Genomic DNA, 14512 nt, shown 5'->3' with positions numbered 1-14512 from the left:
TCAAAATATACTATTTACTACAAAAGGAGCATATTACAATATATATATGTATATGTATATGTATGTATCGTTGGAAAGCCCAAAGATTGTAGAATAAATAATACTTAGCAAATGAAGTCATAGAATGTAATGGGGAAGGATAAGAAACCCATAAATAAATGATCTGTTTTTAACAGGAGTTTTAACTGATAGGCACATGCTTAAGGGGTTTACCGTTTCAGCCTGATAATGTTTTCTCCAGACCATAGTTATTAGATAAAAAACTTTCTATTTCACTTGACCTATGAGCCTTTCAGTTGACAAGATAACTCCTTAAAATCAATCTTAGCCTTTCTAATATTGATTCTATAACAATTAAGCATTAAATAAATGGTTAAGAACAGAATGTTAATTTTAGCAAACTGTTATATTTTTGCAATAATTTTTCCTAAAAAAAATTGTTAAAGTTTTACCATGAAAAGTATAATTAAAAGTACTGTACTTTCATGAATTTTTTTAAAATTGGAGTAAGTCAATCTTTGAATTTGCTTAAGTGAATCAAATTGTAAATTTTTGTAAAATGCTATACTTTTGTTTTTCTGCTAGAGTTCCTGTTCTGAAGCTAGTGAGGATTAATTTTAAATCAAAGTTGGCTAGTAAGTGAAAGTTGTGTGATGTGCTCCATGCACCAGATTTTATAAGAATTAATATAATAGCTTATTTTTATTACATTGTGGAATCTAGAATGCCTTAGAAGAGAGGAATATACCACTTAATTTGGCAAGTATAAAGTGGTATATCAAGACCAGAAAGGTATAATTCGTCTCAGTGGTGCTGGATCTGTATCCTTCAGATTCTGCAAGAGAGTGAAACAGGGTAACAGTCATAGTCCCCTTCTATTCAATATTGTGAAGGACCAAGTTTGAAAAATATGCAAAGGAAAAATTCCTTGTGCATAATACTGGAACATGCTCTGAGTGCTGGTCCAAAGTTTCATTTATGCAGCTAAAATAGTGGTGATTGCATATTGGCCTGAACATCTACAAGAATGAGCTGTCAATGAATGGTCTGAAGAAAAGAAAAGATTGAGTATAATAAATTCCTGCAAAAGATCATACCAACAGTTAGTAATTAATTGCCTTGGGCAGAAACTACTAGATTCTTCTTCAGAATCTAGCCTCTGTCAATAGCACAGTTGGATGTATAGACCATGAGATATTGAAGTGAATAAGAAAAGGAATTAGTGCATTCTTCCAAATACCTCCAGCACTGATAGGCAAACAAGAAATAACCAAAGAAACAAAGTTACTCCTGTTTAAGTAAATATTCTTGCCTATTCTTTTTTACAGATCACAAAATTGGGTAATTCATGAGAAACATGCATACCAAATTATGGCATTATAAATTTCATTTTTAAAAAAGAGGTAGGAAACCCAGAAGGGACTGTGTAAGTAGCAACAGTATCTAAGCCACCTTAAGAATGAGATCTACTATTGAAGTCCTGGAGGAATGCCGGTTGAAATGGTATGGCCATGCTTTTAGAATGGGAGCTGGTTGGAAGTCCTGCTAGTAGCTGATGAAAGTAAGGCCCTTAAGAAAGCTCCCTGTTCGTAGGCCATGACTCAGAAATGACTATATAGGATGTCTATGTGCGATTTTAGGTCTAGAGAGGGTAACCCTTCCAGCATTATACAGACTGGGAGGTTGCTCTCTTATTCCTATTCCACAAGTATTGGAAACCAAGGGTGTACAATAATTTATTAAAATCTATTCAGATATATAGTTGCTAGAATTGGTCTCTAACAGTCAAATGTTTATAATTTATAATAGTCCAGTCAAATTAGACAAAATCGAGGCAAAGAAGAAACGACTTTCTCTATATTCTTTAGTATCACAAGAACATTACATGTATAAAAGTTCCTTGGGTTTGGAATGATGGGAAGTGCATTTGGTAAAAATCATGTGTTTTATTTTTTCTCATACACCTCAAAAACTCAAATCAGGTCTAATGAAAAATCAATGTTGTGCTAAATTAAAGTACACCGTAATTTTTCTACAAAAGTGATCTTATAACTTTTTTTTTCTAAACACGGTAGTTTTTGAGATTGAGCCAATTCTTTTGTATAACAAAGAATCTGCTAGCAATTTTAGAGATAGTGCAATTGATTAGCCATATTTTTTCCCTTCATATTTCAAAAACTACTTACATGCTATAGAAATAAAAGTTTTATGATCACTTTTGTAGGAAATTTTATGTGTACTAATTTTTTATAGGACACATTTCACCTAATGCGATAAATTTTGAAATAAAACCAAAAATTAACAAAGCGTCATTATTACACTTTTACCATCCCCTTCCATCCTAAGTCCATTAGACCTAACCATACATAATGCACTAGTGTTAATGTAAAACTGGATTGGTCACTTTTTTAGTTTTTGGATGTTAGGGTTAGGTTTTTATTTGACTTTACTTAGATTTGTCCCTTCCATATTGTAGTAACAAGAAGTTGTATAAATACTTTTTAGAACATTTAATGAACTTTAATTTTGCACAGCATTAATTTTTTATCAAAACCAATAATTTTTGAGATATAAGTAAAAAACTGCCAAAACACATTTTTTAGTACTGAAGTAGGTGAATTTTCATGCACCTAATATACTGGAGATTCTAAACAATATAGAGCAGGCCACTGTTCACAATTTTTGGAATATTGGGCTTTATCTAATTTTACTTGACTATAAATTAAGATTAAGCAGTTATGTGTACCATTTAAACAATAAACAAAATTTAATTTATTTTTGTTCTATACCTTCTCTTAAGGTTCTTAATTAATGAATTAGATTAAACTTGAAACTTTCCTGAGTAGAAGTACAAATATAACTTTATTTCATTCCCAGTTTGATTATAATGGAGTCTTCATAATTTTTTGATCTTATGTCTTTGTTTTGATCATGCAAACGAAATAGAGGCATATTCAGTCTTATAATACAGCTTATACTGATTACATCGGTATGCAAGATTGGTATAGTTCTCAGACAAATTTGAAATACTAGAGTTGAAAGTGCACTTAATATTATTAAACTACTAGTGAATTTCTTCAACTTGTTCTGCTTTTTATGCATTTCTGATCTATGGTTGGGTCCTTAAGTACTTTTAAAATTAACAGGATTTTTATTGTTAGAACTTAAGTTTTAAAATTATAAGTTCATACCTAGTTCTGATAGTGTTTGAATCACTAATAATTGAAAATTTAATTGTGTCTGTACCTTCCCTTGAGGTTAACTTATACATTTTTAGGAGGCCATGTTGACCAAATGTGTTAAGCAGCAACTTAGCATTCTTGTGTAATAAATGATACTGATCTGTATGGTAAAATCTGACCTGGGTGGGTTGACTTATTTCATAGTGGACCTACACATAAATCTTGACCCATTTTTGCTGGAAATGGTTAGTAATCTTTAGGTTAATCCGTCTTTCCTGGACAAAGTTTGAGAACATAGACATTAAACTGAAATAAAATAAACATAAGTAAAATAATCCCTTTTTTCATCCTCATAGTGATTGTAATGGAGTCTTTATTATGTATTGATAATTTATTATTGAAGATTAGTTAGGTAACTTTCAGGAAATGCTGCCATGCCATATTTTACTATTTCTATGGAAGTTCAACTCTTTGGTAAAGTCAGTTATATGTTTTCAGTATTCCGAGTAAAAATTGTTATAATCCAAATTACTTGTGACAGTGAGGTTGTTAGTAAGAAATTATTTAAATGGGATATGGATTACTAATATTTCTCTCTTTGCCTTTTTGTTACATTTAAAATACATTCGTGTTTTTAAAAAACTGTTTCAATAAAGGTCAACCGTTGGAAATATTTCAGAGTACAATCTTAGTCGGGATTTTCTTTTTAAAAAAATCACATTTATATGTTTTAATTTATTATATAAATTAAAATTAACATGTATGTAGGAGTCAGTGATGATATCTGTTGAAACTCACTATCCGGTGTGTTTAAAAATTTAAAGAAAGATTTTAATGAAATTATATAAAGGTTCATTTGCAGGTGGGCTTGTTATAGTTTCAAGGCTTTTGGTCCATGGGGAGTGCAGAATGTAAGACATGGACAGGAATGACTACAAGCTGTGAGTTTAGACTAAAACGTTATTTAACAATATTTAGTTTTTTTGTTACTAGTTCCGAGGTCCTTTATAAGAAAACATTCTTACTTTAATAGACCTTTCTTAACATTTCTAAGTATTTCTAGTTTTATTGTCTGCATTTGTGATCCGATTATGTTATGTAATTAATTTTTAAGTTCTATTGGAACTAAAACGTCCATTTATAAAAATTGGAATATATATTGCATTTCTCTAAAGATTAACGACTAAAACTATATATACTGGGGCTTTTGTTTGTATAACGATTATATAAACCTGATCGGATTCTTAAAGATCTTTAAAAAACAATAAAAACATCAATTTATCCATATTCTCTATCTGAATTATGTTAATAGGTGACTGAATTGAAATGATGATTATTTTCTGAGTCCTTAAAATTCTGTTGTCCCTGCTTTAATAAGAAAACTAAATATTATACAATACTTAACATGAATTTGTCATACCTTTTTCTGTATTAATATAATTTTTTTTAAATTTTGTTACATCCTAATGTAGTAGCAGTTCTAGTTATTACTAATGACAACTTTACTTCAAGGTTGTACAGCACTTTTCCTACCACAACCACCAAAACATAAGGTGCATGTAGAAAATCTGTTGTATAAATATAAGTAAAATATGTAAAATAAAGTAAGTAAAATAAATTGTAAGAGGCTATTAATGGTTGCTAATCATATATTACTAAGGAATGTCTAGATGATATTTGTGAACATGCAAATCCTTATATATAAATCATGTAAAATAATCACCTCATGATTTGGACTAATATATATTAGATACACTGCTGATCATAAGTTTAAGACCACTTTAACATTTTTGAGTAAATTTGATACATTTTGGAGTAAATAAAATAAAACTAACATAATTTTTCTAAATGGAACTTTTATACTACAAAATAGTACAATGTTAAAGGTTTATTCAGTTAACAATTAACCCTTGTCCTTAACCTTGTAAGTCATATTTTAATAATTTCTATTCAAAAAGATTTTTATAATACTTTAGAAAGAAGAAGTTCAATGTAAATAATGTTGAATTTAATGAAATAGTTTTACTGATGATGTCAAATGATTAATTTATCTCAAAAGAAAGGAATAAAGAACAAACATCACAATGTTGATTCGGAATTTTCTGATGAAAACATTCATAACACGTTGATCTAGTTACAGAATTTACTGACACAACAACCATTGTTGGAAAGGCTATAGAAAATGTTATATATTCTGAATGTGTAATTATGGTTGGAGAAGACTTAGATATTCTAGTAATTGTCACTGCATTATTTCCTAAAAAGCCATCGATTTCATTGATGAAGCCAGAAAAAAGAAAGTCAAAGACTGCCTTCCCATTTCCCAAAACAAATGTTGAATATAGTCTGGTAAAATATTTTATTTCTTTACACTTTCAGTGGTTGCGATTGAACATCTTCTATTTTTAGACCTAAGGGTAGGGGGGATCCATGATGTGTTAAATATAAAATGTTTTAACATATTAAATGTATTACATCTCCTAGCGGATTTTCTGTGCAACTTGTTTTATAACCTTTCCTTCCAAAACTTCATGTTATTGTTTACTTAAGTTTTGATTAAAGTAATTTATTACAAGTCTAGAGTGAGTGAAAAGTGGAAGTTGTGTGAAAGTTTGGCTACTGAGTGTCTTTTTGATCTTTTAACTCATGAGGAAGAGAATCAGGATGAGTTAATTGACAACTGTCATTACATTATTATTATTATTATTATTATTGTCATCCATTGCTTTATTAGTTATAGAAACATCCTAAACAATACTAACACAATCAAAACTCAAAATATGAGCAAGTAATATGCATAATACTACATTGTTTGTTACTACATCAAACAAAATGGTGCCGAGCTCATCTGATCTATTGTGTGACATTATTCTCCATTTAACAGACCTAGTAATAGGCTCTCAACCATGTTATATGTTATATCGTTTTAACATGGTAAAAGAAGGAAATATTTCTCCATTTAACAGACCTAGTAACAGACTCTCAACCATGTTATATGTTATATCGTTTTAACATGGTAATGATAACAGAAGGAAATAGTTCTCCATTTAACACACTGTAATATGTTAAACTAAAGATCATGAATACCCCTAAAGTAAGATGAAGTTGATTTAGGCTAAGCTTCTTATCAAAGATATAGAGATAGGTAGGGCTAATGAAATATTTAAAAACCGTAATGCAACTACAGATAAAGTTGGCACTGCCCACAGAAAGTAATTAGTTACTTTGTCAGTTGAAATTTAATTGCTTGAAATGCTTTTATAAAAATCTTTTTTAAAAAAGATGGGGTGCGAACACGGATAAAACTATTGAAAATAAAAAAACAAAACATATATATAATATATATAAACGAGATAGTTGGGGATGTGATCTAAACAGAACAAAAAATAGTTAACAACTATTTATTTGCTGATGTTATGCCCCACTTTGTTGTGCTTCATCAGGGCTGTTCAAGTTAAAAAAAATCGAAAGAGTGATTATAAAAATAGTGAGTTTTTTCGTGACCTTATTACGTTTTAAATAAATGTATTATATCATGAACAGTATCACAATATATAAAATGTATGTTTTTTCGGTAATGAAGTTGTTAAGTTGGAAACTTTAAGTAAGTTACATCAAAATTGTTAAAACTGTTTTGTCTCTGCAGTCTAGAGAAAAACAGGTTTTTTGGCTGTAGCACATTGGATGTCTGATTTAATACACATACACAGGCATTAGAGATTAGAACCCTACAAAAAAAAAAATAGAAGAAGCAACAAAATTTGTCTACTCTTTAAAGAGATAGTTGTGTCTCAGACAGAGCAATGGGTTAGCATTTTCTCAGTACTTTATTTATTTTCTTTTTGGCACTGGTTATTGCAGTTTTATAGTATTAAGTTATCACGTAGTGCATACCAGTGGATGAATGACCAATGCTTTAATGATTCCAATCCTTCATCAATAATCTCCGGAGTTTCTATCATTCTTTTTCTCTTCTGTATCTTGTGCCCATCTTGAAATATATCCTTGAACTAGATTGAATTGAAAAACTCATGGAATGTTCTCGATTAAAGAAATGGGTTGAAATTAATTATCTTGCCACAGTGAAAGGGCTGTGTTATTTTCTAGCAGCTGTATATTAATCCAACTTGTTTTTTTCAGTTTTCCCTGAGCTGAGGAAACTTATTTCTTTTCTCCACTCCTTTTTCAGGGACTTAGGTGGACCTCATTGCTTAACTTTTTTTTTTTTCTGAAGTCCTGCAACTCTCTATCATTTGGAGCTATTTTTTGTTGTTTGCTCCCATTTTTTATCCAGTCTTGCTTTTTGAAGCTAAAATGTTAGAATTTTTCCTGTAGCTCAATTAGAACTATTTATTTGATTCCAATCATAATATTGTTCTAATCACATTTCACTTCATAGAAAGTCCATAGACCTCAAATCAAGTTCAAGTGTTAACTACAAACAGTTTAGGATTGTAGATTTATGTATTTTTTAAACTCCAATTTTCCTGTTTTATTAATATATTTATACTTTTTTTTTTAATATAATAAAATTGAATGTTAGATAATTTGTTAACATTAATTATATTAAATTTGCTCCAGTAAAAGTACGCTTCATGTTAAATACAATATTGATTTTTAGGTTGTGTTCTTGAACTTGAACCTTTACCAGAGGTTCAGGTCACAGTTAAACTAGATTACATTAGTATTGGTACTAGTATGATGCAATGAGTTACATATTTTATGTTTTTGTTTTTTTTAGTTATTACGAAGAGGCGTAAAGGAGGGCGTTCGGTGGCATTGGCAGAGGAGGAAGAAGCCACCTTGGAAGGGTGGACTCCTCGCTCCACTGACCTCAAGATGTCTACGATTTACAACAGGAGTGCTACTGAAGCACCTGCTGAGGTATGGTACTTTTAGATTTTCTTTTATATTTTACTTTTCTAATTATGGCTTGTAACTTATATCAGTTTTATTAGAATAAAGTTATTGAATTAGTGAAATGAGAGCAATGTAGCTTAGTGAGTAGGCACTGTGCTGCTAACTCCTAGAATCTGGTTTATTCTGTTACTGTGAGACAAACCTGTGGTTTCAAGAGCCCTCCTGAAGCCTACCCAGCCTTTATAAAGTAGGTACTCTTAATTGGAAAATATCTGGTGGTCGAGCTTGGTCATGAACAAATCACCTCTTTGTACAATCATTGTTCAAAAAACAGTACTTCAATTCAGTATTTCAAAATTTGATTCAATATCTTGATCCTTATCCATTATGGGTTGTAGCGGTACTGATTTTAATTTTATGTTTTAATTGAAGGCTAGTAACTAAGTGTAAGGGGTGTTATCAAAATAAATTGAGTGAATTAGAAATATAACTTGCTCTTAGAGTTAGAAGTAGTAGGATTATAGGAAGTGATGAGAAATGTATGTTCTTACACTATATACCATTTTTAAGATAATTTTTGTTGTTACAAAGATAGGAGGAACTAATGGGGTGTTTCCAAAAAATGACCATTTTTCAACCAAATATTTGTATTATTATTTCTTTGTTATAAAATACAATTAATACTCAAAGTATAGTCCATTATTACTACCATCATTGGCCATCTGCTCGCCAATTGCTGGATCCACACTGATACCATTCTTTGGGATGGCTGTCAAAGAACTCTTGAATTGCAATTTCATCTTCTGCAAAATTATCAAATTTTTTCTTGGTGAATAAGGACTAAATAGTGAATGAGGCAGAAGTTCGAACCCTTGAAGTTCTTTAAACTTTTTTTTGTTTGACGGAAAGTGATTGCTGGGGAGTAAGTTCGTGAGGGACCAGTCTACTGCTCTTCTTCTCCTTCCTCATGAAGAATAGATGGCGATTAACAGTATCTTTCGACACACCACACTTCCTGGGAAGTTCACGAGTACTTGTGGACAAATTTGACTCAACAGCTTCCTGCAGACCTCATTAATATCCATTAATGGTCCCCTGGAGCCCTTCTTCCTTTCCAACGTCGTATCTCCACTTCTAAATTTTTCAAACCAACGCCACACAGTGCGCTAGTCAAAGACACCTTCCCCTTCATATTTAATAATTTCACGAGTTGCTTGAGTGGCTGTGAAATTTTTTTTTCCAGTAATATCTTAAAATTACGATAATTTCGTAGGACACTGTCATGTTTCTTCTTTAAACAAATAACTAACCTGAGGCTTTTTTTGAAGAAGTGGAATGGGATTAAACAAGCTTAGAGAATGCTCTAAAGGGATTATTAAGTAAAGGTAAGTATTAAATAGGATTAAAATATTTACAGTCCTTTGAAATCTTGAATTTGTTAAAGCAGTCATTTTTTTTTTTTTTTTTATAGACCCTATTATAATAAGACTTTAAACAAGATATATGGTTGACAAAATTAGAGTAGCTTTGAAGTGAAATAGAATATTTTTGTTTAGTATAGATGTTAGTAAGCTTGTAGTTAAATCTTAATGGGTTTTATTGAAAATATTTTTATTATTATTTCAAGAATTCATTATTAATATTTATAGAGGGAGAGAGGAGAAGCTGTTTAAAAGAGAGAACTATCCTATGTATGTTATTTCTATGGTGATCGATCAGTTTTCTAATAGAAATGGAGGGAAATGGCTGAGTGCCGCCTCATTTTCTTCACATGGTTTTCACATTTCTATGCTAGTCACATCTTCTGGATCTCTCTTCCACTGTCAACCTCTTCAGGACGACTGTGGTGAATCTCTTCACTGTGTTCAACTGCTGATCTGAGCATAGCATATGGCTCACCACATTTTCTGGTGTGATGCGTCATCCAAACACTCTCCAATTCACTTCTTTCTGCCGCAAAGCAAAAAATACATGCTCCGCTGTTTCCTCGGTAGTCTGACATTCAGGGCATTCTGCGGTGTTATCCAATTTGAATCCGTATTGGTATGCTTTAAAGCATTCTTGTCCTGTCAACAGTTCGGTTACATAAAAATCCACCTCCCCATGCCGGCAACCATACCACAAGCCCACATCGGGTTTTAACCTGCAAGTCCACCTCCCGGAATCTGCAGCCTACCAACGCTATTGCTATTTTTCGATCACAATTTTTGGTTCTTCTTCTCTAAAAACATGAGAACATCGTCCATAGTGCCTGCTTCTTTCTTCAACAAGGAGTTCCACTGGTGGCATTCTGGCTATCACACACACCGCCTCATAGGAAACACTTTGTTAATAGTAAGTATCCCTAAGATAACTCTACAATAAATGGAAACCATCTGTCTCCGATATGATTTGGTAACCATGGCCTTTCCAAATTGGAGCATCATTGAGGAGACAATATTAGCAACAAGTCTTCTGCGACTCTCTCTAGGACCTCCAATGTTTGGCATTAAGAATGCTAGTTTAGCAGCTTTGGCGCTGATGAACATTGAAGCGAAGACGTGCATCGATCATGACTCCTAGGTATTTTAGGAAAGACTGAGAACAAATTTTGTGCCTACCCACCGTGACAGTGATGGACTCAGTTTGCTTCCTGCTAGTTACCAGGAGAATCTTGGTCTTGTGATCTGCAAGTTGTTACCCTACCGAAGAGAGCCAACCTCGGACCGTAAAAACAGCCTGGTTTGCAATGAGGGTAACTTCTTCCAAGTACTTCGCTGCCGCTACAACTGCAACATCATCTGTGAATCCCACAACTGTGGCTCCCTCCGGCATGGTCAATTTGAAGATTGCGTCGTACATAATGTTCCACAGAAGAGGCCCTACTGCTGAGCCCTGTGGGACACCACCAATCACCTCGTATCTCCTTTGGCCTATGTCTGAAAGATAAAACAAAACTCTTTGAAGTAGTCTGTAAGGACTCTCATAAGATAGACTAGCACCGCCATAGTCTATTTGTTATACAGGTCCATCTTACAGTGTTAAAAGCATTCTTAACATCTAGAGTGATGTGTAACACTTAGCATCTCTCCTCCACCTTGCTTCTGCAATTGCTGTACATTGAGCGCTCGAGAGGCCATTTACTCCCTCCGTGAACTCTTGTAGCCAGAGGGAAAGGATTTTCTCAAATGCCTTACAATAGGTTGATGGGTCTTCCTGTCTTCCCTTACCCTATGAAATAGCGTTGTCTCTTCCAAGGTTTCGGAATTGAGCCTTCACGAATGCAAGAATTGAAGGGATCGATAAAAAGATCCGGTCGTTTCCTGAAAGCCACCTTCAGAGCTACATTAGGAATTCCGTCCAATCCTGGTGCCCTGCTATGTTGTAGGTCTGAGGCGATGTCCTCTATCTCTTCCTGCATGATTTGTGGAAAATCCATTGTACATAAATTGCCTATATATCCATTAGTATTCGCCTGTTTCGGAAATAGGGTTCTGACAATGCATCGTGCCTTTACTTAGTTTGTTAAGTGCTATTTTGTAAGGCCTACGTCCGGGTCTGCATCCACCTCATCACAGAGTTCTTTCCAGCACCGTCATTTGCTTTCTTCATGGCTTGTCGGAGGTTCCTTCTTACTCTCTTGAACTCTTCTTGAAGCACAGAAAACTCCGAAAGACGTCTCGCTCGGTGGTAATGTCTTCTTGCTTGGTTGCAACACAGGCGAAGATGGGCAATAGTATCCGTCTACTAGTACACTGAGCAATGATGTTTGCCAGATTTTGAACGGGTCATAGCTGCATCACAAGCCCCTGATATAAAAGTGGATGAAGCGTCATCAAAAGTTTTCGTGTTCCAGCCATTGGTTCTCCATCGACAACTCTTCTTTCGTGTAATCAATATAGCCCGGTGATTACTGTTTGTATAAAATCCACAAACCTTCCAAGCAGCAACCCGTTGCATACGTCCACTAACAAATGTCAAATCAATGATCTTCCTGCTCTAGTGAACATCAGGTTTGTTCCGGTGTTCATAAGAATCATATCATTTAATTGTGCAAAAGCTTCCAGAAGAACTTCACCATGCCGATTTATTCTCCTACTTCCACATTCTGTCGCCCATGCATTAAAATCACCAGCTATGATTGCTGGCTTATGAAAACTAGCCTCTAAGACAATGGGGTCCAACAAATTTACAAAGTCTACGATGGTGATACTGGGATAGGCGTAAGAGCTAAAGATGTACACATTGTTGATCTTTGCCCATACAAAGCCGGAGTGCGATGCAGTATTCACTTCCTGAATAGCTTGGGAATCACAGGCCCAAATAGCAGCTTTACCGCTGACATGGGATAACCACGAGCTGCCATCCAGATTTCTGTATTGTTTGCAGAGAATAGCGACGTTGATGTGTTGCTCCCGTATAGTTTGGTAGAGGAGATCCTGAGCAGCTGCCCTATAGTTCAAATTCAACTGGAGTATCCTCATTTGCAATGTTGTTAGATTTGCGTCATTGTTCTCAATGCTAAACAGAAAACCGGACACTTACTTCTTCCGCTGAGATGGTCAGTATCTCCATTTCCCGCACATAATGCATATTGAGGTTTCTGGTCTGTTGCTTTGTGACCTGCTTTATCACAATTTCGACATAAGGAGGTCCTATCATTTCCAACACAATTCCAAGCTATGTGTCTGTACTAGCAGCAATGGAAACACTTTGTCACTTTAAGTTTTTCGCGTATATGGCTAACAATCAAGCCTACTCGTACCTTACATTGAGCAATAACCTTCCCAGCCTGAAGAACCGCAGTTTGTATACCTCCATAGGCTTGACGGATGGATCTTACTCGTGTGATGGGCACTGACTCTTCACCAAGGAGAGGTTTAAGGCCTCCGCAACCTCCTTTTTGGTGGTGAGAGCATCCAAATCTTACAGTTCGAAAAGGGGTGCAGCAAGAGATTGCTCTTTCTTTTGGTCCAATTGGAGTAACAGGCTACCTTTATTGATTGAAGAGGCCATTTCCACCATTCCCAGTTCTTCTCTCACCTTTCGCATGACATCTGCTTAGGACTAGCTCTCCGGTATTTTCACAATGTCTGTGTCAGGCCTCGGTGGCTTAGGGCGAGGTTTCTTTCTCGATCATTTTCGCCATCTTGCTGTTGCTCCTCCTGTGGTTCTCCACAATTGCTGATCTCTGAGGGCGATCTAATTTTATTTCCCCGATTCCCTCCATATCTGGTGAGAATCCCGCTGCCCACCACCTGGTGTGGCACCCAATGGGAGACTAGCAACTCCACATGGGGTTGTGTGTGTGCGCGCATTAAATGTGATTTTATATTCATTTATAGGAAGAATAGAGATGTAGGCTAATATGTCTAACAATGTTTTGAATTAATTACTAATTAATTTTTAAGTTACATTACACATTTGAATTGAATGTTCATGATTTGATAATCCTTTCTGCAAGGAACAGTTGAGGTCAAGGGGATTTAAGATAAACACTTTTTGAAAAGAATATTTTGTTTATTAGAATCACATTTTTACTATATAATGTTATATTTGTTAAAACTATAAATTCTATATTGAAGTGGAGTCAGCTTTTATGTTTGAATTAAGCATTTTCCTAATTCATTAATATTTTGAATTCAACAATTGTCTTTACATTAATACGTAAAAATGACTCTAATGTTATAAATAAGTACCATCTTATTTTGTTTCAATATCCATGTGTTGATTATGAGTTGTATAATATTAGTTCAATATTTATATAAAAAATTGTGTTCTCTGCTGCATGATAACAAATGATGATTTATTTATTTTTAAAAAATGTTTATGATATTTCAAGAAATACAAGTAAATGTTTGAAAAATAATATATTAGCTTTGAAAATGGCTGCTGAGAAGTTACCTCCTTCTTGGAACTATTGAATATGGGTATAAATACGTTATCAAGTAACTATTTTTATATTCACATGATTCATACCATTTTACCATTGCCTGCAGCAAAAGATTTATTTGATTTATTTAAAAACAAATTTGGTCCTTTTTTTCTCATCTTTATTCTTTTCAAAACCTTCCAACGTTTAGACCCTCAGGTCATTTTCAAGGATACCTACAAACAGTTTTTTTTTTTTAATTATTTTTATAACAATTTCATTATTTCCTTCACTTACATACTGATTTCTTTGGCCCTACCTTTATTTTGTTGTCATTTTTGTCAATTTTTTTTATTCTGGATTTTTTGATATTTACTGAAATAAAACTGAAAATGCGTTAAAAGCAAATAAGCAGTTCTATAGTTGTAACTATATAAAAGGTTTGTCAGAAGGAATAAAAAGGTCCTTTAAAGATTATGATATGGAAGATATATCATTAAGTTTCAAACCAAACAATAAATTAAAAAAATTTTATAGAACAAAAGACCCAATAGACAGTAAATATCAATCGGGATTTGTATATAAAATTCCATGCATTAATTGTCCAGCCATATATATA

The 14512-nt window shown here is 33.6% G+C and overlaps 1 protein-coding gene across 9 annotated transcripts in view; it reads left to right on the top strand.

The window, feature by feature from the left end:
* The window catches only part of rno (rhinoceros), a 60740-nt gene that overhangs the window by 10179 nt on the left and 36049 nt on the right, over nt 1–14512 (top strand). For 7 of the 9 annotated variants that reach the window (XM_014436823.3, XM_014436820.3, XM_014436821.3 and 4 more), the window contains one exon: nt 7924–8066. In XM_014436823.3, the coding sequence (XP_014292309.1) occupies nt 7924–8066 (143 nt within the window). Of the gene's footprint in view, nt 1–4044; nt 4124–7923; nt 8067–14512 lie in introns of all 9 variants that reach the window. The other 2 variants (XM_014436824.3, XM_067046388.1) reach the window with 1 other exon arrangement.

Source organism: Halyomorpha halys, unplaced genomic scaffold, assembly GCF_000696795.3.
Source record: "Halyomorpha halys isolate HHAL.00 unplaced genomic scaffold, Hhal_1.1 Scaffold2115.1, whole genome shotgun sequence".
Taxonomy (NCBI): domain Eukaryota; kingdom Metazoa; phylum Arthropoda; class Insecta; order Hemiptera; family Pentatomidae; genus Halyomorpha; species Halyomorpha halys.
This window is presented reverse-complemented; position numbering and strand designations above follow the sequence as displayed.